Source organism: Scyliorhinus canicula, chromosome 6, assembly GCF_902713615.1.
Source record: "Scyliorhinus canicula chromosome 6, sScyCan1.1, whole genome shotgun sequence".
Classification (NCBI taxonomy): Eukaryota; Metazoa; Chordata; class Chondrichthyes; order Carcharhiniformes; family Scyliorhinidae; genus Scyliorhinus; species Scyliorhinus canicula.
The window spans coordinates 183,892,183-183,917,045 of NC_052151.1; the positions used below are offsets into that span (position 1 = coordinate 183,892,183).

Consider the following 24,863-nt stretch of genomic DNA (forward strand, 5'->3'; position numbering starts at 1 on the left):
CACACTAGAGTAGAATGCGCGGCATGGCATACTGTTTCCGGCTGCACTGGGTTAGTACACTGCTGTATATGCTGATTCAGACTGCTGGGGGAGTATACTGCTATCTAAATAGATTCAGCCTGTGCTGGGTTAGTATTTGTTTTTTGTCTTTATTCATTTCCCAGATGTGAGCATCGCTGGCTGGGCTAGCAACTGTCCTCCATTTGAGAGTCAATCACATTGCTGTGGATCTGGAGTCACATGTAGGCCAGACCAGGTAATGTGAACCAGTTGGGTTTTTACGACAACCCCGATTCATGGTTATTTTCAGAGTTTTAATTCTAGATTTTTATTGAATTCTAATTTCACCATCTGCTGTGGGATTTGAACCCAGGTCCCCAGAGCTTGCTCTGAGTCTCTGGATTACTAGTCCAGTGATAATACCAGTGCCTCCTTTGCAATGTATACTGATTCAAGTATGCTGGGTTAGTATACCGCAATGTATACTGATTCTGAATGTGCTGGGTTAGTATACCGCAATGTATACTGATTCTGACTGTGCTGGGTTAGTATACTGCAATGTATACTGATTCTGACTATGCTGGGTTAGTATACTGCAATGTCTACTGATTCTAACTGTGCTGGGTTAGTATACAGCAATGTTTCCTGATTCTGACTGCTGGGTTAGTATACTGCAATGTTTACTGATTCTGACTGCTGGGTTAGTATACTGCAATGTTTACTGATTCTGACTGTGGGTTAGTATACTGCAATGTTTACTGATTCTGACTGTGCTGGGTTAGTATACTGCAATGTTTACTGATTCTGACTGTGCTGGGTTAGTATACTGCAATGTATACTGATTCTGACTGTGCTGGGTTAGTATACCGCAATGTATACTGATTCTGACTGTGCGGGGTTAGTATACCGCAATGTATACTGATTCTGACTGTGCTGGGTTAGTATACCGCAATGTATACTGATTCTGACTGTGCTGGGTTAGTATACCGCAATGTATACTGATTCTGACTGTGCTGAGTTAGTATACAGCAATGTATACTGATTCTGACTGCTGGGTTAGTATACCGCAATGTATACTGATTCTGACTGTGCTGGGTTAGTATACTGCAATGTATACTGATTCTGACTGTGCTGGGTTAGTATACTGCAATGTATACTGATTCTGACTGTGCTGGGTTAGTATACTGCAATGTATACTAATTCTGACTGTGCTGGGTTAGTATACTGCAACGTATACTGATTCTGACTGCGGGTTAGTGTACTGCAATGTTTACAGATTCTGACTGCTGGGTTAGTATACTGCAATGTTTACTGATTCTGACTGCGGGTTAGTATACTGCAACGTATACTGATTCTGACTGTGCTGGGTTAGTATACTGCAATGTTTACTGATTCTGACTGTGCTGGGTTAGTATACTGCAATATATACTGATTCTGACTGTGCTGGGTTAGTATACTGCAATGTATACTGGTTCTGACTGTGCTGGCTTAGTATACTGCAATGTATACTGATTCTGACTGTGCTGGGTTAGTATACTGCAATGTTTCCTGATTCTGACTGCTGGGTTAGTATACTGCAATGTTTACTGATTCTGACTGTGCTGGGTTAGTATACTGCAATGTATACTGAGTCTGACTGTGCTGGGTTAGTATACTGCAATGTTTACTGATTCTAACTGTGCTGGGTTAGTATACTACAATGTATACTGATTCTGACTGCTGGGTTAGTATACTGCAGTGTATACTGATTCTGACTGCTGGGTTAGTATACTGCAATGTATACTGATTCTGACTGTGCTGGGTTAGTATACCGCAATGTATACTGATTCTGACTGTGCTGGGTTAGTATACTGCAATGTATACTGATTCTGACTGTGCTGGGTTAGTATACAGCAATGTATACGGATTCTGACTGCTGGGTTAGTATACTGCAATGTATACTGGTTCTGACTGTGCTGGGTTAGTATACTGCAATGTATACTGATTCTGACTGTGCTGGGTTAGTATACTGCAATGTTTCCTGATTCTGACTGCTGGGTTAGTATACTGCAATGTTTACTGATTCTGACTGCTGGGTTAGTATACTGCAATGTTTACTGATTCTGACTGTGCTGGGTTAGTATACTGCAATGTATACTGGTTCTGACTGTGCTGGCTTAGTATACTGCAATGTATACTGATTCTGACTGTGCTGGGTTAGTATACTGCAATGTTTCCTGATTCTGACTGCTGGGTTAGTATACTGCAATGTTTACTGATTCTGACTGTGCTGGGTTAGTATACTGCAATGTATACTGAGTCTGACTGTGCTGGGTTAGTATACTGCAATGTTTACTGATTCTAACTGTGCTGGGTTAGTATACTACAATGTATACTGATTCTGACTGCTGGGTTAGTATACTGCAGTGTATACTGATTCTGACTGCTGGGTTAGTATACTGCAATGTATACTGATTCTGACTGTGCTGGGTTAGTATACCGCAATGTATACTGATTCTGACTGTGCTGGGTTAGTATACTGCAATGTATACTGATTCTGACTGTGCTGGGTTAGTATACAGCAATGTATACGGATTCTGACTGCTGGGTTAGTATACTGCAATGTATACTGGTTCTGACTGTGCTGGGTTAGTATACTGCAATGTATACTGATTCTGACTGTGCTGGGTTAGTATACTGCAATGTTTCCTGATTCTGACTGCTGGGTTAGTATACTGCAATGTTTACTGATTCTGACTGCTGGGTTAGTATACTGCAATGTTTGCTGATTCTGACTGTGGGTTAGTATACTGCAATGTTTACTGATTCTGACTGTGCTGGGTTAGTATACTGCAATGTTTACTGATTCTGACTGTGCTGGGTTAGTATACTGCAATGTATACTGATTCTGACTGTGCTGGGTTAGTATACTGCAATGTATACTGGTTCTGACTGTGCTGGCTTAGTATACTGCAATGTATACTGATTCTGACTGTGCTGGGTTAGTATACTGCAATGTTTCCTGATTCTGACTGCTGGGTTAGTATACTGCAATGTTTACTGATTCTGACTGTGCTGGGTTAGTATACTGCAATGTATACTGAGTCTGACTGTGCTGGGTTAGTATACTGCAATGTTTACTGATTCTAACTGTGCTGGGTTAGTATACTGCAATGTATACTGATTCTGACTGTGCTGGGTTAGTATACCGCAATGTATACTGATTCTGACTGTGCTGGGTTAGTATACCGCAATGTATACTGATTCTGACTGTGCTGGGTTAGTATACCGCAATGTATACTGATTCTGACTGTGCTGGGTTAGTATACCGCAATGTATACTGATTCTGACTGTGCTGGGTTAGTATACTACAATGTATACTGATTCTGACTGTGCTGGGTTAGTATACTGCAATGTATACTGATTCTGACTGCTGGGTTAGCATACCGCAATGTATACTGATTCTGACTGTGCTGGGTTAGTATACTGCAATGTATACTGATTCTGACTGTGCTGGGTTAGTATACTGCAATGTATACTGATTCTGACTGTGCTGGGTTAGTATACTGCAATGTATACTAATTCTGACTGTGCTGGGTTAGTATACTGCAACGTATACTGATTCTGACTGTGCGGGTTAGTGTACTGCAATGTTTACAGATTCTGACTGCTGGGTTAGTATACTGCAATGTTTACTGATTCTGACTGCGGGTTAGTATACTGCAACGTATACTGATTCTGACTGTGCTGGGTTAGTATACAGCAATGTATACTGATTTTGACTGTGCGGGTTAGTATACTGCAGTGTTTACTGATTCTGACTGCGGGTTAGTATACTGCAACGTATACTGATTCTGACTGTGCTGGGTTAGTATACAGCAATGTATACTGATTCTGACTGTGCGGGTTAGTATACTGCAGTGTTTACTGTTTCTGACTGTGCTGGGTTAGTATACAGCAATGTATACTGATTCTGACTGCTGGGTTAGTATACTGATTCTGACTGTGCGGGTTAGTATACTGCAATGTATACTGATTCTGACTGCTGGGTTAGTATACTGCAATGTATACTGATTCTGACTGTGCGGGTTAGTATACTGCAGTGTTTACTGTTTCTGACTGTGCTGGGTGAGTATACAGCGATGTATACTGATTCTGACTGTGCTGGGTTAGTATACCGCAATGTATATTGATTCTGACTGTGCTGGGTTAGTATACAGCAATGTATACTGATTCTGACTGTGCTGGGTTAGTATACAGCAATGTATACTGAGTCTGACTGTGCTGGGTTAGTATACTGCAATGTTTACTGATTCTGACTGCTGGGTTAGCAGACTACGTGGTATACTGATTCTGAATGTGCTGGGTTAGTATACTGCAATGTATACTGATTCTGACTGTGCTGGGTTAGTATACAGCAATGTATACGGATTCTGACTGTGCAGGGTTAGTATACAGCAATGTATACTGAGTCTGACTGTGCTGGGTTAGTATACTGCAATGTTTACTGATTCTGACTGCTGGGTTAGCAGACTACGTGGTATACTGATTCTGAATGTGCTGGGTTAGTATACTGCAATGTATACTGATTCTGACTGTGCTGGGTTAGTATACTGCAATGTATACTGATTCTGACTGTGCTGGGTTAGTATACAGCAATGTTTACTGATTCTGACTGTGCTGGGTTAGTATACAGCAATGTATACTGAGTCTGACTGTGCTGGGTTAGTATACTGCAATGTTTACTGATTCTGACTGTGCTGGGTTAGCAGACTACGTGGTATACTGATTCTGACTGCTTGTTGCAGGATATCCAAATGGTCGGCTGATTCAAACTGCACTATACTGTATACATGGTATACTGTTTCAGACTGTATGGTATACTGTTTCAGACTGTATGGTATACTATTTCAGACTGTATGGTATACTATTTCAGACTGTATGGTATACTGTTTCAGACTGTATGGTATACTATTTCAGACTGTATGGTATACTGTTTCAGACTGTATGGTATACTGTTTCAGACTGTATGGTATACTGTTTCAGACTGTATGGTATACTGTTTCAGACTGTATGGTATACTGTTTCAGACTGTATGGTATACTGTTTCAGACTGTATGGTATACTGTTTCAGACTGTATGGTATACTGTTTCAGACTGTATGGTATACTGTTTCAGACTGTATGGTATACTATTTCAGACTGTATGGTATACTATTTCAGACTGTATGGTATACTGTTTCAGACTGTATGGTATACTATTTCAGACTGTATGGTATACTGTTTCAGACTGTATGGTATACTGTTTCAGACTGTATGGTATACTGTTTCAGACTGTATGGTATACTGTTTCAGACTGTATGGTATACTGTTTCAGACTGTATGGTATACTGTTTCAGACTGTATGGTATACTGTTTCAGACTGTATGGTATACTATTTCAGACTGTATGGTATACTGTTTCAGACTGTATGGTATACTATTTCAGACTGTATGGTATACTATTTCAGACTGTATGGTATACTATTTCAGACTGTATGGTATACTGTTTCAGACTGTATGGTATACTGTTTCAGACTGTATGGTATACTGTTTCAGACTGTATGGTATACTGTTTCAGACTGTATGGTATACTATTTCAGACTGTATGGTATACTATTTCAGACTGTATGGTATACTGTTTCAGACTGTATGGTATACTGTTTCAGACTGTATGGTATACTGTTTCAGACTGTATGGTATACTGTTTCAGACTGTATGGTATACTATTTCAGACTGTATGGTATACTGTTTCAGACTGTATGGTATACTGTTTCAGACTGTATGGTATACTATTTCAGACTGTATGGTATACTGTTTCAGACTGTATGGTATACTGTTTCAGACTGTATGGTATACTGTTTCAGACTGTATGGTATACTATTTCAGACTGTATGGTATACTGTTTCAGACTGTATGGTATACTGTTTCAGACTGTATGGTATACTGTTTCAGACTGTATGGTATACTGTTTCAGACTGTATGGTATACTGTTTCAGACTGTATGGTATACTGTTTCAGACTGTATGGTATACTATTTCAGACTGTATGGTATACTGTTTCAGACTGTATGGTATACTGTTTCAGACTGTATGGTATACTGTTTCAGACTGTATGGTATACTATTTCAGACTGTATGGTATACTGTTTCAGACTGTATGGTATACTATTTCAGACTGTATGGTATACTATTTCAGACTGTATGGTATACTATTTCAGACTGTATGGCATACTGTTTCAGACTGTATGGTATACTATTTCAGACTGTATGGTATACTGTTTCAGACTGTATGGTATACTGTTTCAGACTGTATGGTATACTATTTCAGACTGTATGGTATACTGTTTCAGACTGTATGGTATACTGTTTCAGACTGTATGGTATACTGTTTCAGACTGTATGGTATACTATTTCAGACTGTATGGTATACTGTTTCAGACTGTATGGTATACTGTTTCAGACTGTATGGTATACTGTTTCAGACTGTTCCCAGGATTGTGCACTACATGATATTTATTTCATTCTGTTTTTGGTGCTGTAACTACAAATACTGTTTTACACTGTTCCAGGTACCGTATACATTGTATGCTGTTCAAAGTACGATATTCTCTACATGATGTACTGCTCTAAGTACTTATACTCTACATATTATACTGTTTTAGGCTGTTTGAGTTACAGTGTACTCAGCATGGTACACTGTTCGAGTTACTATATACTCTACATGGTACACTGTTTCCGACTGTTCTAGGTACTGTATATTTTATATGGTATCCAGTTTCAGACTGTATTCTACATGGTATACTGTTTCAGACATTTTGAGGGACTGTATACTATATGGTATATTGTTTCATACTGTTCTCGGTGCTGTAACTACATATACTGTTTTCGACTGTTCCAGGTACTGTATAAATGGTCTACTGTTCAAGGTACGATATTCTCTACATGATGTACTGCTCTAGGCACTATATACTCTACATGGTACACTGTTTCCGACTGTTCCAGGGACTGTATAAATGGTCTACTGTTCAAGGTACGATATTCTCTACATGATGTACTGCTCTAGGCACTATATACTCTACATGGTACACTGTTTCCGACTGTTCTAGGTACTGTATATTTTACTTGGTATATAGTTTCAGACTGATCCAGGTACTGTATACCAGTGTTCTTCAAAACTCGGGGGTGCGACCCACAGGTGGGTCGTGGCCGGGCGGGTGTCGGGAGGGTCACGGAGCCGTCCTTCGCGGCGCTCCCGATCGCGCAAATCCCCGCATAGCAGCCGGCTTTTCATAACGTGGCTGCAAGCGGCCTTTAAAATGGCCGCGAACATGTAAAATAAATTTGACCAAACGATCATCGGCGAGCATGCGCAAAACTATGTGCATGCGCGCCAATGATCAAGCGTGTATGCGTAGTGCGGCCGCTATTTTTTTTAACAGTCGCCGGTTTTTGTTTTACAAGTTCGGGGGGGGGGGGGTTATTCATTTTATTCATTCATTCATTTTTTTTTTTTTTAATTTATTTTATTCATTTTACTTTTTTTTACAAGTTTGGGGGGGTTTTATTCATTTATTTTATTCATTTAATTTTTTTTCATTTATTTTATTCATCTTATTTTTTTTTTACAAGTTCAGAGGGGTTTTTTTTATGGAAAAAAGATGCCGAACTTTGGACAGATGGAGACTCCATACTTTCTGACACCGGAAGGCTTCACCTTCATCCAACAGGTTCCATTGGAGGAGTGTGTACGAGGGCCAAAGGGACCCAAAACCATTTCCTCCTTTTTTATCAGCAGCAAACAAGGTAAGAGAAAATGGTGGGTCGCTCAGGTCGGCCGGCGTGGGTCGCGATGGTCGGCCGGATTGGGTCGCGAAGGTCGGCTGGATTGGGTCCCGAAAGTTGGCCGGTTGGTAAAAATCGGTCCCCGGAAAAGAGTTTGAAGAATACTGCTGTATACTCTATATGGTATACAGTTTCAGACTGATTCAGGTACTGTAATATTCCAGAACATTACAGCGCAGTCCAGGCCCTTCGGCCCTCAGTGTTGCGCCGACCTGTAATACTCTACATGGTATCCTGTTCTAGGTACTGTATACACTATATGGTATACTGATTCAGTCTGCTACTTAGTAAAATAGACATGCAGTACTTTTTCAGACTCTTGGGAAGGAACATTGGTCAGGAGTAGGTTACATTCAGCCTCTTGAGCATATTCCAGGATATTCAATTAGATTGTTATTTATTTGTGTTTTAACTCTACTTGCCCATCTTGGTTGTGTACTCCATTATGCCCGAATCTAACAAAAATCTAACACTCGGTTTAGAAAACATTCATTGTCTGCCCCACCCCCCAACCTCAAACAGCTTGTGGAGTGCGAGAGTCCCTGATTTCCACTACCCTTTAAAGAAGTGCTTCTTACTAGCGTCACCCCTGTGATCGTCCAGCTTTGTCCTGGATTAACTCTCCACCCTCCATAGGCAGTGTCTGGGGTTAGAGTTCTTTGTATCCGGGGCTATTTTCTCCATCGAAGTGTGGGGTTTTTTACACATTGGTTTGCGGTTGTGGTCCCTTAAAGCTGCATTAGATCAGCCAGGACAGCATGGTCAGCATCACAAAGCACCTTCACTGGAGGGAGGGTGCAATTGCAGCCTGATAACTTCATTATAATTGTGAACCACGATCGTTATAATGAAAAATGTTACAAAGAAGTACATGCTGCTGTGATACCTTTTAATGTACTATTGATGTTTAAAACTTTGAGAATTCCTTTACAAGTTTCTTACTTCCTGAATGGAACAATTTGGTGTCATTTATTTATATAATGACATGTTCCATATCTTTATCTGTTTTGGTCCAAAAATGCAGTAATGGAAAATAACTCCTAGGAAGAGGCCACTTGGCCCAATGTTGTGCTGCTTCTAGCCCTTCTACTGGAATGTCTGCTCCATTTCCATTTTCTCCTATCACCACCCTTTCCCAAGAACTTTCAACTAAGACTACATTTTTCCAGTAAGTCTTTACATGAATGTTCATTAAAATATTTTAATTAGTCGTTTGGTAATACAGAACTTGAGTATGGCTGATAAATACTGTCAAAGTTTTTCATCTTGCACTCATCAGGACAGATTTGCAAGAATGCCAGTTGTAAAGGGGGCGAGAATTTATGCTGGATGAGAAAAGTGCCGATTGGTTGGCAAATGGACTCTGATTTGTAGAAACATTGCCATGGAGAATGCACCAAGGAGCAGTTAACTGCCATACTTTTGTTTATATTCAAAACCAGGCAGGTCGACTGTGGTCAAGGCAATGCCGTGGGAATTGAACCAGGGAATGGCTGTTCCCCCAAATGTTTGTTGTGTTGAAAAAGGTGAAAAGCACGGACATTCTCTCTTCTGGTGGCAAAGGACGGGCCCTGAATGCTAATATGTGGCTTCTAGCACACACAAATGAGCCACACTGCTCATCTTAAATCGGTTGTCAGTGTAATTTTTTTAAAATTATAAATTTAGCGTACCCAATTCATTTTTTCCAATTAAGGGGCAATTTAGCATGGCCAATCCAACTACCCTGCACATATTTTGGGTTGTGGGGGCAAAGTCCAAGCAGACACTGGGAGAATGTGCAAACTCCACACGGACAGTGACCCAGAGCCAGGATCGAACCTGGGCCCTCAGTGCCGTGGGACTGCAGTGCTACCACTGTGCCACCGTGCTTCCCTTGTCAGTGCAATTCTTAGCACAGTCAGGATTGTTTAACAAGTGCTGTCCAGTCACAGAACCATGTCTAATGTTGGCACCTATGTGTTGCGTTTTGCAAGCATGGGCTGGTTAGAGCCTGAAATGGTGCAAACAGCCGAGGGGACATGCTGTTTGATATGACCTGCCAGTCGTTGGGATGAACGGCCTACACACTAATTCCTGTATCACGTTACTCTTTTCTGTGATAGACCTAACATCTTTTTGGCTTGATGGCAGCATTATGTTAATTACGCCGACAACCAATTTAGGATTATCAGCCAGGCGCGCAGTGTGGCTCACGTACAGGTGCTGGAAGCTATGTATATTGACACATTGGGTGCTGTTCTTTGCAGACTGAAGGAACACTCATTGCATCTTTTTTAACTAAACAAAAGCTTGGGGACAGCCAGGTTCATTCCTCATGGAAATGCCTTGACCAGTCATGAGTCAACCTGCATGGTTTGAATATAAACAAAAGCTTGGCAGTTAACTGTTCCCTGTTGCATTCTCCACGGCAATGCCTCTATGAATCAGAGTCCACTGCAACTGGTTTAATCCAGTTTCCAAAGCATTGTAATTTGAGGCCTATACAAACAGATGCTAATCAGTACCTACTTGTCTGCACCGAGAGTGCCTGCTTTGGCCGAGTCAGAGTGTTTTTGGAGTTGGGTGAGCACAGGGAGTTAGGTGAAACTGAAAAGACTGCGGGCGGAGCTCAGTCCAGGCAGGAGCGGAGCAGAGCCAAGTTTCATAAACACCAAGGTCTTATTCCTGCCCTCATTAATACAGTCATGAGTATAAAAAGTGTTTTCTTTGTTTTGAGGGGGCCACAACTGAGAAACAGGATGAATAAGTGTAAGCCAGGGGTCCCTATAATTAAGTAATATAAGTGAACAAAGTAGGGTAAGGGAAGTAAGGTTAACATAAAGGAGGTAAGTAAGTAGTCTGTCTGTCCAATCCTCACCTATGGTATGACCACCTTACTGAATGGCTATCCATGACCTGCTCAGCATCATGGATGCTCCACAGCTAACCCACCCTCAGCTCTGAAATGCAGCTCGCCAGTAGCTGCAGTTGGACACACTTCCTGCACACTTGGTCACGAGAGACAGCTGAAGCTTCTATGATTTGTCACTTAGTACAAGAGGAGCAAGCTCTCCTGCCATGGCAACTCTTAAGCCCTTTATTTACGCCCTTTTAACAGAACTTAATCTATATAAGACTATTTACTTACCTTCTGCACTGTAAATTCTATGGTGGGGTGGTAAATAGTGAGCAGAGTAGCCTTCGATTTCAGGAGGATATGGATGGGCTGGTCAGATGGGCTGATCAGTGGCAAATGGAATTCAATCAAAATAAGTGTGAGGTGATGCACTTGGGCAGGAGAAACAAGACAAGGGAATGCATGATAGACGGCAGGACCCTGGGAAACACCGAGGATCAGAGGGATCATGGTGGGCATGTACACAGGTACCTTAAGGTAGCAGAGCTGGTGAAATAAAATGAAAATCGCTTATTGTCATGAGTAGGCTTCAATGAAGTTACTGTGAAAAGCCCCTAGTCGCCACATTCCGGCGCCTGTCCGGGGAGGCTGGTACGGGAATCGAACCGCGCTGCTGGCCTGCTTGGTCTGCTTTAAAAGCCAGCGATTTAGCCCAGTGAGCTAAACCAGCCCCTACAGTGGATACAGTGATTAAGAAAGCATAAGATATACTTGCCTTTATTAGCTGAGACAGAATTTAAGAGCAGGAGGTGATGCTGGAGCTGTATAAATGTTGATTAGGCCACAGTTAAGAGTACTGTGTGCAGTTCTGGAATCTACATTACAGGAAGGATGTGATAGCACTGGAAAGGGTGCAGAGGAGATTTACCAGGATGCTGCCTGGGCTGGAGAGTGTTAGTTATGAAGAGAGAGTGGACGTGGATTGTTTTGCTTGGAGCAGAGGATATAATTGAGATGTATAAAATTATGAGGGGCATAGATGGAGTAGACATGAACAAACCTCTCCCCTTGGTGGAGGGATCAACAACTAAGGGGCATCGATTTAAGGTAAGGAACAGGAGGTTGAGAGGGGATGTGAGGGAAAAAACCTTTTTTTTACCCAGAGGGTGGTAAGAGTTTGGAATTTGCTGAAAGGGTGGTGGAAGTAGAGAACCTCATAACATTGAAGAAGTATTTAGATGTCCACTTGCGATCCAAGGGCATACAAGGCTATGGGCCAAATGCTGGAAAATGGGATTAGAATGGTTAGGTGGTTGTTTTTGACTGGTGCAGACACGATGGGCAGAAGGGCCTTTTTCTGAGCTCTATGACTTGCCAACTAATCAGCACACTCTTCTCATGTAGAATGAATTGTTGATCCCTATACAATTTGTATTCCTGCGACTCTGTCCTGATAGGTGCAAGATGAAAAGCTTCAACGACATGACTCTTTCTTCAGTAATATTGTTAATTCTGGTTTTCAGTGAAGCTTCTCTACTCTGCCAAGAAACAGCAACTGTTTTGATCTCCGTTCATGAACTCGGAAGAAGAAAGGTTTGTCTATCCGAATCTCTGTTGTGATGGTTGAGTTACTGAAGGGAACATCTCCTGCAGGGGTCAGCTTCTCCTCATCTTCTCCCACTTCAAAAATAACACGCTGTTTGACCTAAGGCAAACATACAAAAGCAGGACATTTAACAAAGGAAGGAAGGCCACAGAAACAACTCTTAAGTATAGTAAAAATGTCCCAATTTGCTTCATTGTAACATTAGAGAACAGCACTTGACATCAAGACACAGATAACCAAAAGATTGGTTCAAAGAGGTCGATTTTTAAAAGTTCTTAATTCATTCATGGCATTTGGGCATCACAGGCTAGGCCAGCGTTTGTTGCCCTTGAGAAGTTGGTGGTGAGCTGCTTTCTTGAACTGCCGCAGTCCATGTGATGTACGTACAGGGCAGGACGGTAGCACAATTGGATAGCACTGTGGCTTCACAGCGCTACGGTCCCAGGTTCAATTCCCCACTGGGTCACTGTCTGCGGGAGTCTGCACGTTCTCCTCGTATCTGCGTGGGTTTCCTCCGGGTGCTCCGGTTTCATCCCACAGTCCAAAGACGTGCAGGTTAGATGGATTGGCCATGATAAATTGCCCTTCATGTCCAAAAAGGTTAGGAGGGGTTACGGGGATAGGGTGGAAGTGAGGGCTTATGTGGGTCGGTGCAGACTTTTTTTTTATAAATTTAGATTACCCAATTATTTTTTCCAATTAAGGGGCAATTTAGCGTGGCCAATCCACCTACTCTGCACATTTCTGGGTTGTGGGGGCGAAACCCACGCAGACACGGGAAGAATGTGCAAACTCCACACGGACAGTGACCCAGAGCCGGGGTCGGTGCAGACTTGATGGGCCAAATGGCCTCCTTCTATGTTCAAGGCCCACGGTGCTATTAGGGAGGGAGTTCCAGGATTTTGATCCAGTGAGAGTCAAGGAACAGCAATATATTTCCAAGTCAGAATGGTGTGCGAATCTCTTAAACCAGAGACAGAGGCACAGATATTTTGTAAAAGAATTCCAGAGTTTAGGGCCTCACCAGCTGAACGCCAGCCACCAATTGTAGAGCAATGAATATCAGAAATACGCAAGAGACCAGAATGAAAGGAATTCAAAGATCTCGCCAGATAGGGCTGAAGAAGGTTACAGAGATCGGAAGGGGTGTGGCCATGGAGTGATTTTAACACAAGACTGTTACCAGACAGGAAGCTAATATATGTCAGCAAACATAGGATGATGGGGTTGGGATAGATGAAGTGAGAGAACTTGGCGTTCCGATACACAAGTCCCAAAAGGCAGCAGTTCAAGTAGACAGGGTTGTTAAGAAAGCCTAAGGAATGCTCTCTTTCATTGGCAGAGGTATGGAATTTAAAAGTAAGGATTGATGTAGGGGCGGTTTCAGGACCTGTGTATTGAGTCAGCTTCCACGTGGAGTTATTCCCTGTGGCTCAGCTCAGTACAGAGGGGAACAAAAACACTACAACCGGGACAAAGATGGCTTATTTAATCAAGCTTGTTACGTGTACACGGAGAACAGACTGGAAATCGGCCAAGACCTGTTCTGCCGAACAAAGACCCGAACACAGTAATTATACAACGTTCAAAAATCAATAGCCCACCCCAGTTGAATGCGGTCCAATCCCTGAAGCTGCTACTTTTAAACTTATCCAATAGAATTGCAAGCAGTGTTTAAACTTCACCCAATAGAATCGCAAGCAGCGCATGATTGATCCTCATCCTGACAGCTGCTTACAATCCCAGCAGCTTGCTGACTGTGAGAAACAGAACAACAGAACCAGCACCCTGAATTGTTTCACAAAGATAAGATGCCAGAAGTAATGTCCTTTTGGTCAAGTTAGCTGTCCTAAATTCCATTTGATCACTTATTACTGCTATGTCCAAAAAATACATGTTTAATGGTTAATAATGATTACTCGGTCCTATAATTCATCTCCATCCTTAATAAAACAACTTATGTAAAAGTACTCTAGTGGTAGGCTAACGATTCAGTTTTAAGAGGTATCATCGCAGTATTGTGTGCAGTTCTGGTCACCACATTACAGGAAGGAAGTAATGTTTCTGGACAGAGCGCAGTGGCGGTTTACAAGAATGTTGCCAGGGCTAGAAAGGTGTAGCAACGAGGAGAGATTGGATAGGTTGGGGTTATTTTCCTTGGATCTAAGATGGCTGAGGGATGACATAATTCAGGTTTCCAACATTGAGTGGAATTGATAGAGTGGACTTAATAAAATTGTTTCCCTTGGTGGAGAATTCTAGAGCCAGGGGAGCTAGAGGAGACATGAGGAAGACATTTTTACACGGAGGGTAGTGGGAGTCTGGAATTCACTGCGTGAGTTGGTGGTGGAGGGCAGCACGGTGGCACAGTGGGTTAGCACTGCTGTCTCACGGCGCCGAGGCCCCAGGTTCGATCCCGGCTCTGGGTCACTGTCCATGTGGAATTTGCACATTCTCCCCGTGTTTGCGTGGGTTTCGCCCCCACAACCCAAAGATGTACAAGGTAGTTGGATTGGACACGCTAAATTGCCACTTAATTGGAAAAAAAATGATTGGGTACTCGAAATTTATTTATTTTTTAAAAAAGAGTTAGTGGTGGAGGCACAGACCCTGAACTCTTCTAAAAAGTACCTCAATCTGCACCTTAAATGCTGTAAGCTACACGGCTATGGTTCGGGTGCAGGAATGAGAGAGTAGCACGGGCACCTGGGTGTCTGCGGGCTGGCATGGACAAGATGAACTGAATGGCCTCTTTCTGTGCTGTAACTTTTCTATAGTTCTTCTATGGTTCTAAATTGGTAAACTGGACTTAGTACAAATTAGGATATGGGCAGCAGAGTTTTGGAAGGTGGGTGGTCAGCTGGAAGAGCATTAGAATAATCAGGTTTGGAGCAATCCTAACATCTATTTGCAGCATGGATCTGGCTCGTTACACTGCGTAGCTCCTCTGCGCCGCAGTGCGCGCACACATATCTCAAAGCTACGTTACTTGTGTGCGACCTGCTTGTTCCCTGTGTGGCACGTTCCTCATTGCTATATGACCATGCATCTGCACAGTTTGTTGCAAACGTTGGGGTGAAGGTAACAAACCACCTGGATGAGTGTATCGGCAGCAGAGGAGTTGAGGCTGAGGCAGAGTTAAGGAGTTTGAATTGGGCTGTCTTGATAATGGAGAGAAGATGGGCTCAGATAGGTCACCGGAGAGTGGCCAGAGAGGGGGGATTTAGTATACCAGGTTATTTATAGGTCAGTGCAGGTTGCAACATCTGGGGGTGACTTTGTATTTTAGATGTTCTGGGGGTCAGAACCTGGAATGTCGGACTACATCCCTACCTGGTCTGGTGTCAGCTCCGGGACATTGCTCAATCTGGAGAAATTGGCATGACCGCCCAACATATCCGGCAACCTCATCCTGCGGTAAAGCTCTTTCACGTCGTACGTGCTGTCCCATTTGATCCGTGGCATGATGAGCTTCACAGTCCTGTGGGGTAATTGGAAGAAGAGAAGAGTATTCCTCCCCGTTACCAAGAAAAGACGACGGGTTTCAGTGCGTTCAAAAAAACATTCTGGCAGTGAAATTGGATGTGGGTCAGGATGAAAAATAGGCAGGTGATTGTTCGTTGTACGCCCCACTTATTCAATTCGACCCAACTTCAGAAGAACCAAATATCAGGGCCAGGATTCTCCGAGCCTGCGCCGGCTCGAGAATCGGCATTGACACCGAGACGGCCCGTGACGCCCGGGGTGTTTGCAGCCAACCACGTGTGCGCGCGGTCGACACAGCGCCAGTCGGGGGCCATTGAAAGAGGCCCCCACGGTGATTCTCTGCGGTCGACTAGTCGAGTTCCCGCCGTCCTGGTTGGGGGTGGGGGGGGGGGGGGGGGGGAATCAGACTCCAGGGGAGCCTCCACGATTGACAGGCCCGTTGTGTGGCTCTGCCATGCGCGGGGACCAACGCGAAAACGGCCACCACGCACACGTGCGGACACGCGACAGGCAGTGCAGGGCCGCGTACGGCACCTGGAGCAACGCAGAGCACTCTGGTGCCGTGCTGGCCCCCTGTGGGCAACAGAATCGCTGGGCCAAGGGGCCTGTTGATGCCGACGTGAAACACTCCAGTGTCCGTCCCCCGCGTGTCCAATTTTATCCCCCTTTTGTAACCAGGGCTGTCTTTGTGTAACCTTTTTTTACATAAATGTTATGAGAATTTTGATAGAAAAATAAAAGGCCATCTAATGTTTAAGAGTATGAAAGGAGTAGAGAAACTACTTTGGGGATACGGATAGACAAATCATCATGAAGAGTCATAATACAAATTGCAACAATGAAAATGTAAATGTCACGGTAGCATGGTGGTTAGCATCAATGCTTCACAGCTCCAGGGTCCCAGGTTCGATTCCTGGCTGGGTCACTGTCTGTGTGGAGTCTGCACGTCCTCCCCCTGTGTGCGTGGGTTTCCTCCGGGTGCTCCGGTTTCCTCCCACAGTCCAAAGATGTGCGGGTTAGGTGGATTGGCCATGCTAAATTGCCCGTAGTGTAAGGTTAATGGGGGGATTGTTGGGATACGGGTTACGTGGGTTTAAGTAGGGTGATCATTGTTCGGCACAACATCGAGGGCCGAAGGGCCTGTTCTGTGCTGTACTGTTCTATGTTCTATGTAAATAATGGGGTTCATTTCTGGATGCATAGAATTGAAAAGTAAAGAAGCTGTATCCAACTTCTGCAGAACCTTGGTAAGATCCTACTTGGGGTATTATGAACAGTTCTGGTCTCAATATTAAAAAAGATGTTTATTGAGGCGAATGTACAAAAATATTCACAATATTGATACTAGAACTGGGAGGTTATAATTATCAGGATAGATTTAACAGACTGGGCCTCCATTTATAGGAACATTGAAGCAGAGGTCGGCCATTTTACCTCTTGGGTCTGTTTCGACATTCAATGATGCCTTGGCTGATTCGTGACGCAACTCATGTGCCTAAATACAAGATCTATAAGTCGCAGTTTTGACATTATGGGGAGACGATGACAGTGTGGTAGTGTCACTGGCCTAGCTAATGCTCTGGAGACATGGGTTCAAATTTCATTGTGGCAGCTGGTGGAATTTAAATTCCATTAATTTAAAAAGTATCTGGGGGGGGGGGGGGGAGGAAAGAGGGGGGGATTCACGCTGGTGGGATCTTAAGGTCCGGCCAACGGCACGCTCATACCATGGGTTTCGCAGCGACGACGGGTGCATTCAATGGGAAGCCCTGTTGACAACGGCGGGACCAGAACATCCACTGCTGAGCTGCCCTCTGCAGCTGCAGAACACGCTGTAGAGCGGGGGTAAAATCCAACCCCTGGAATATAAAACCAGTCTCGGTAATGGTGACTACTACGAAACTGCCATCGGCTGTTGTAAAAACCCACCTTCTTCACTAATGTCCCTCAGGGAAGGGAAATTGCTGTCCTTACCTGGTCTGGCCTACACGTGACTCCAGACCCACAGCAATGTGGTCCACTCTGAACCCACCTCTGAAATGGCCTAGCAGGTCACTCAGGTCAAGGGCAGTTGGGAATGGGCAACAAATGCTGCTCCTGCCAGCGACACTCCCATCCCATGAAAGAATTTTTAAAAAATAACAATTGGCAAAGCATCAATTGCCATTTTCAGCAGAGTTCTATCTTTCTACCGCCCTTTGACTGTGAGTGTTTCCTAATTTAACTTCTCAAAGGTCTGACTTTAATCTTGTGGCTACGCCTCCAAAACTCCCCAGTTAGCAGAAATAGTTTCTCCCAACTTAGCTGGTCCCCTTGAAATCTTGAAAAATAATCTTATTTAATCTTTCCTCATAACTAGGAACCTTTAGATCCAGATGTAATTCATGTGAATCTATACTGCACTCCCTCCAATTGCAGCACCCCAGATATGGTCTAACCAGGGCTTTGTATAACTGCAGCATGATTCCTACATTCTTGAATCCAATCTTAGAGATATAAAGGCCAGCATCCCATTAGCCTTTTTTTCTTACATTTAAAGTGCCAATTACCTTTTTTCCTAATTAAGGGGCAGTTCTAGTGGGGCCAATTCACCTACCCTGCACATCTTTGGGTTGTGGGGGTGTAGAAGCCAGCTATTTTCTATAGGTAAAAGATAGCTATTTAGCATTAAGCCCCTAGTCTATTACATACCATTTTCAAACTCACTCATCACCTCAGGTCATTTCAAAACACGCATTCAGCATTTCAAAAACAGCTGAATCCACATGGTAGATCTTACAGGGGGTGAGACCCATGCAGACACGGGGAGAATGTGCAAACTCCACATGAACAGTGACCCGGGGCCAAAATCGAACGGTGAGGCAGCTGTGCTAACCACTGCAGCACCGAGCCGCCCGCTCCATTTGCCTTTTTGATTATGTTCTGCACCATTCATGATATTTGAATGATCTGCAGCTAGATCCCAAGTCTCTTTCAACCTCCACTGTTTCGAAGATACAAATTAGGAGTAGGCCATTCGGCCCCTTAAATCTGTTCCGACATTCAGTAAGATCATGGCTGATCTGCTTGGAAGCTTTTTTTTTTAATACGCATTTTTTTGGTATTATAACAACAACACAATAAACAATGTACATGAAACTATAAACATAGTGCAAAAGCCATCTCCCTCCCTTACAGGTCCCATCTTCATTAACCCCCTACTCTAATACTCTAAGCTAAACTAACCACACCCCCCCCCCCCCCCCCCCCGCCTTCTGCTGACGATTAATTTTCCGCGAAGAATTTGACGAACGGTTGCGACCTCCGTGCGAACCCTAATAGGGTTCGCCCCTCAAGGCGAACTTGATTTTCTCCAAACAGAGAAAACTAGCCATGTCCAATAGCCAGGTCTCTGACTTCGGGGGCTTTGAGTCCCTCCAAGCTAATAGTATCCGTCTCCGGGCTACCAGGGAAGCAAAGGCCAGAATGTCTGCCTCTTACTCCTCCTGGATTCCCGGGTCTTCTGACACCCCGAAAATCGCCACCTCTGGACTCAGTGCCACCCTTGTTTTTAACACCGTGGACATGACATCTGCAAACCCCTGCCAAAATCCCCTAAGCTTCTTACATGCCCAGAACATGTGGACATGGTTCGCTGGTCCTCCCGCACATTTTGCACACCTGTCTTCCACCCCAAAGAATCTGCTCATCCGGGCCACTGTCATGTGAGCTCGGCGAACAACCTTAAATTGGATCAGGCTGAGCCTGGCACATGTTGCGGACGCGTTGACTCTACTCAACGCGTCCGCCCATAGACCATCCTCTATCTTTTCTCCCAGCTCCTCCTCCCACTTGCGCTTCAGCTCCTCGGTCTGTGTCTCCTCTGACCCCCTAAGTTCCTTGTAAATGTCCAAGCCATTTCTCCTACCCACCCTCTGGAAACTACCCTGTCCTGAATCCCCCTTAGCGGTAGGAGCAGGAAGGTTGACACCTGTTTACGTAGGAAGTCCCGCACCTGCAGATAGCTGAATTTGTTTCCCCTCGCCAACCCAAACTTCTCCAGCGCCCACATACTTGGAAAGCTCCCCTCTATAAACATATCTCCCATCCTCTCAATCCCTGCCCTCCGCCATATCCGGAACCCCCCATCCGTACTTCCGGGGACAAACGGTGATTATTACAGATTGGGGACCAGACCGATGCTCCCTCTGCTCCCACGTCTCCTCCATTGCCCCCAGACTCACTGGGCCACCACCACTATGGGGCTGGTAGAGTACCGTGTCGGCGGGAATGGCAGAGGCGCAGTTACTAACGCCCCCAGACTGGTGCCCTTGCATGAAGCCACCTCCATGCCGACCCCTCCCCCACCACCCACTTCCTGATCATGGCTATATTCGCCGCCCAGTGAAAGTTACTAAAATTTGGCAGCACCAGCCCGCCCTCTCCCCGACTCCACTCAAGCATTGCCTTCCTTACCCTTGGGGTCTTACCCGCCCAAACAAAGCCAGAGATCACTTTGTTGACCCGTTTAAAAAAGGACGGTGGAATAAAAATGGGGAGACACTGAAATACAAACAGGAATTTCACCTTCACCGTCTGTGCCCTCCCAGCTAATGACAGCGAGAGCGCGTCCCATTTCCGAAAATCGTCCTTCATTTGGTCTACTAGCCGGGCCAGATTTAATTTATGCAGCCGGTCCCATTCCCGCGCCACTTGAATGCCTAGATACCTAAAGCTTCCCCCTACTAATCTAAACGGCAGCTCTCCCAATCGCCTCTCCTGTCCCCTCGCCTGGATCACAAACATCTCACTTTTCCCCATATTTAGCTTATACTCTGAAAACCGCGGTTTCCCAAGAATCCTCACGATTTCTTCCACCCCCTCTTCCGATACAATCAGAAGCAGGTCGTCTGCATAGAGCGAGATTCTGTGCTCCCCCCCCCCCCCCCCCCCCCCCTCCCTGGACCAGCACCTTCCAGCCCCTTGAGGCTCTCAGAGCAATTGCCAACGGCCCTATAGCTAGCGTGAACAACAGTGGGGGGAGGGGGAATCCCTGTCTCATCCCCCGGTGCAGTCTAAAATAGTCCAATGTTGTCCTATTCATCCATACGCTTGCCACAGGAGCCTGATACAGTAACCTGACCCAGTCAATAAAGCCCCGCCCAAATCCGAACTGCCCCAGTACCTCCCACAGGTAACCCCATTCTACCCGATCAAAAGCCTTTTCTGCATCCATTGCGATCACTACCTCCACCTACCTACCTTCCGGGGGCATCATGATCACATTTAACAGCCTTCTTACATTGGCCACCAACTGCCTACCCTTAACAAACCCCGTCTGGTCCTCCCCAATAACGTCCGGCAATAACGTCCTCCCCAATAACGTCCTCCCCAATAACGTCCTCCCCAATAACGTCCTCCCCAATAACGTCCTCCCCAATAACGTCCTCAATCCTGGAGGACAACATTTTGGCCAGCAACTTGGCATCTACATTCAATAGGGACATCGGCCTGCAGGACCCACACAGCTCCGGGTTCTTGTCCTGCTTCAGAATCAGCGAAATCGTGGCCTGTGACATCGTCGGGTGCAGCACCCCTCTTGCCTCATTGAACATCCTCAACAACACCGGCCCCAATATCCCACAGAACTTTTTATAAAACTCCACTGGGTACCCGTCCGGCCCCGGGGCTTTACCTGCCTGCATGGCCTTCAGCTCTGTTTGGAAGCTTAACCCCACACTCCTGCCCACTCCCAATAATCTTTCACCCCCTTGTTTTAAAAAAAATAAATTTAGAGTACCCAATTAATATTTTTCCGATTAAGGGCAATTTAGCGTGGCCAATCCACCTACTGTTGGGTTGTGGGGGTGAAACCCACGCAAACACGGGGTGAATGTGCAAACTCCACACGGACAATGACCCAGAGCCGAGATTGAACCTGGGACCTTGGCACATTGAGGCAACAGTGCTGACCACTGTGCCACCGTGTTGCCGGATCCCCCTTGTTAATCAAGAATCTATCGAGTTCTGCCTTAAAAATATTCAAAGATTCTGCTTCCACTGCTCTTTTTGTCAGAGAGTTCCAGAGACTCTCAACCCTCTGAAAGTATTTCCCTCATAATACATAAAACATACAGTGCAGAAGGAGGCCATTCGGCCCATCGATTTTGCACCGACCCACTCAAGCGCTCACTTCCACCCTATCCCCGTAACCCAATATCCCCATCTAACCTTTTTGGTCACTAAGGGCTGTAGCCACCTGGGGTGACCACTGCCCAAACACAAAATGGAAGATTGCAAGGAATGCAGGGAAAATGGACAGGTTGTAAAAAGCAAGCAGCTTGCAGAGTGCTTGTATATTGGACTGCTGCAGAAACCAGTTTTGGCTGTTGCAGAAACCAGACAGCACTATGAAAAGAAAACAGTTAACATATTAATAAGGCGATACCGGGCGATCCCCAGGCACAAAAGAAACAAGTTAACACTAATCGATACATTCAATGGAAGGCCAGACCTTCCGGCGCCAAAGAAGCCCAAAACAATGAGTCCCAAGAACCGCCCCAGTGATCGAGCAACTGCCCGCTATTGGGGAATTCAAATCAATCGATTGGGAAGAGACCCAATCGATTGCGAGAGTATAGAGGGTCCGCCCCCCTTTAGTCCATAACTACTGGAAGCCTGCGGACCCAGGACAAAGCTAGAAGCCGTTGTTCCCTGATCCGGCAGTCCCCTTGTCCAGATAAGTATTTGGCCTATTAGTGGTAGGATTAGCCTAGTCTTATAGTTTATATGCATGATTAGTAGATTACTGTAATATAATAAACGTGTCTTGTTTGAACTTACTAATTGGTGTATGGTTTTATTGCTTTGAACTTGACCTTGAAACTTGTGGCGGTATCTTAACGATACCTGGCGACTCCAAAGCTAAGTAACGAAACAGAGCCAAATTGAGTGTTAAGCACACTCACCCAGAACGAGCAACAGGGCAATTTATCGTGGCCAATCCACCTAACCTGCATGCCTTTGCACTGTGGGAGGAAACCCACGCACACATGGGGAGAACGTGCAGACTCCGCACAGACAGTGACCCAGCAGGGAATCGAACCTGGGACCCTGGCGCTGTGAAGCCACAGTGCTATCCACTTGTGCTACCGTCATCAAATGAGCGATCCCCTATTTTTAAAAAGTGACCCCTAGCTCTAGATTCTCCCACAAGACGAAACATCCTCTCCACATCCACTCAGTCAATACCTCTCAGTATCTTAAAGATTTCAATCAAGTCGCCTCTTACTCTTCCAAACTCCAGTGGATACAAACCTAACCTATCCAACCTTCCTCATGAGATAACCTGCCCATTTCTATTAGTCGAGTAAACCTTCAGGCTAATGCTAGATCTCAATGGGACAATCTAGTCGTCCCAAGCCTCTGCTATTCCTGTGGCCTAGCAAGTTTATTTCCTTCAAGGTCCCATCCAATTTCCTTTGGAAATTATTGACGCTCTGCTTCTACCATCTTCATGGATAGCAAGTTCCAGTTTTGTCCATTCACTTTAATTGATTAATGTCTCTTTATAATTTTATGCTGCAACTCACACTGCTTACAATGTAGCTTATCGTGGTATTGTCAGTAAATTGTGTATGTGGCTTTCGATTTTGTCATCTTAAAATGTTCATACAGTGATTAGTTGAGGCCCCAACACAGACCCCTGTGGGACACCACTAGCCCCATGCTGCTAATTAGAGTTCCCACCCATTACTCTCTGCATCCTGCCACTTTGCCCATTTTCCAACTACATCAGTAATATGCTTTCAATTCCATGAATTTCAACTTTAGCTAAAGGACTCTTATGAGGGGCTTTATCAAAAGCCTTCTGTGTGTCCATATAAATAACATCCTTCGGCATTCTCTATCAGAGGTATCTAGCACAGCTACATGGGAAACTAGATAAGCTCACGAGGGAGAAAGGAATAAAAGGGTATGCTGATAGGGTGAGGTAAAGAAGGGTGGAAGGAGAATTGTGTGAAACATCACCACTGACGAAGACCAGTTGAGCAAAATGGTCTATTTCTGTTCCATAGATTGAATGTATGTATATAACGACTATACATACTCAGTTTTAAGCGTAATCCCCTCGACATCCAGGGTGGATTCGATCTCCTGAAGCTTGTCAGATTGGACTGGCTGGACAACCATCATGTACGCTGTTCCATTCAGTGGGAGTTGAATTAAAGTGTACTTGGGATCAATCGTGTACTGCAATTTGCCACACCAGGTCGTCATAGAAACCTGCAGTTTGCTCTTGCCGTCATTGAAGAAATCCTGAAATTCTGACCCAGGACATTGAGATCTGGTCTTCCATTTTCCTAAGGGGAAGAAAGGAACATTTTCACACAGCTTGTGAAAGAAACGCTACAACCTACAGCCTGATCATCTTGCTTTTCTGCAAAATTAGTAGCATCCCCAATTCGGTTTCTACCCTCACAGTGATCTTACCCATGACTCTAAGCTAACCCTTGAGGTCATAAAAATGATTGGAAAGAAAGAAATATTGCAATTCTAAGGCACCTTTTACTCCTTGTGGGATAAATGTTGGCCAGATCACTGGGAAAGCTCACCTGCTCACCTTGAAAAATGCCAGGAGAACTTAAACAGCCATATGAGAGCGCAGGAGGGACCTCCGATTAACGTTGCATCCAAAAGATGTGGCAGCATATAATTCACCAACGTAAGAACTCAGCATTTACTGGACAACTGTACTCCAGCTGGGGTAGAAGTAGTGATTTATTTAGGTTTTTTTTAATTTCACGAGATGTAGGCGCCACTGGCTAGGCCACCATTTATTGCCCATCCTTAATTTCCCTTGCTGGGCCATGTCAGAAGGCAGGTAAAAGTCAACCACGTTGCTATAGATCCAGGGTCACATGTAGGCCACACCAGCTAAGGACATGAGTGAACCATAAGTGGGCCTTTACAACAGTCGATTAAAGTTTCATGGTCGCAATTACTAGGAGGAGCTTTGAATTACAGATTTATTCATTACATTTAAATTCCGCTAGAGCATTAGGCTGGACCTCTGGATTAGGAGTGCACTGAC

General features: G+C 44.6%; 1 protein-coding gene across 1 annotated transcript in view; it reads right to left on the reverse strand.

The window, feature by feature from the left end:
- Positions 1–8,729: 8,729 nt before the first annotated feature.
- The window catches only part of agt (angiotensinogen), a 29,223-nt gene continuing 13,089 nt past the window's right edge, over positions 8,730–24,863 (reverse strand). Inside the window, exons 3-5 of the mRNA XM_038800622.1 lie at positions 23,880–24,132; positions 15,638–15,785; positions 8,730–12,403 (exon numbers count right to left, since the gene is read on the reverse strand). Coding sequence (XP_038656550.1) covers positions 12,218–12,403; positions 15,638–15,785; positions 23,880–24,132 — 587 coding nt within the window. The 3' untranslated portion in view covers positions 8,730–12,217. The remainder of the gene's footprint in view (positions 12,404–15,637; positions 15,786–23,879; positions 24,133–24,863) is intronic.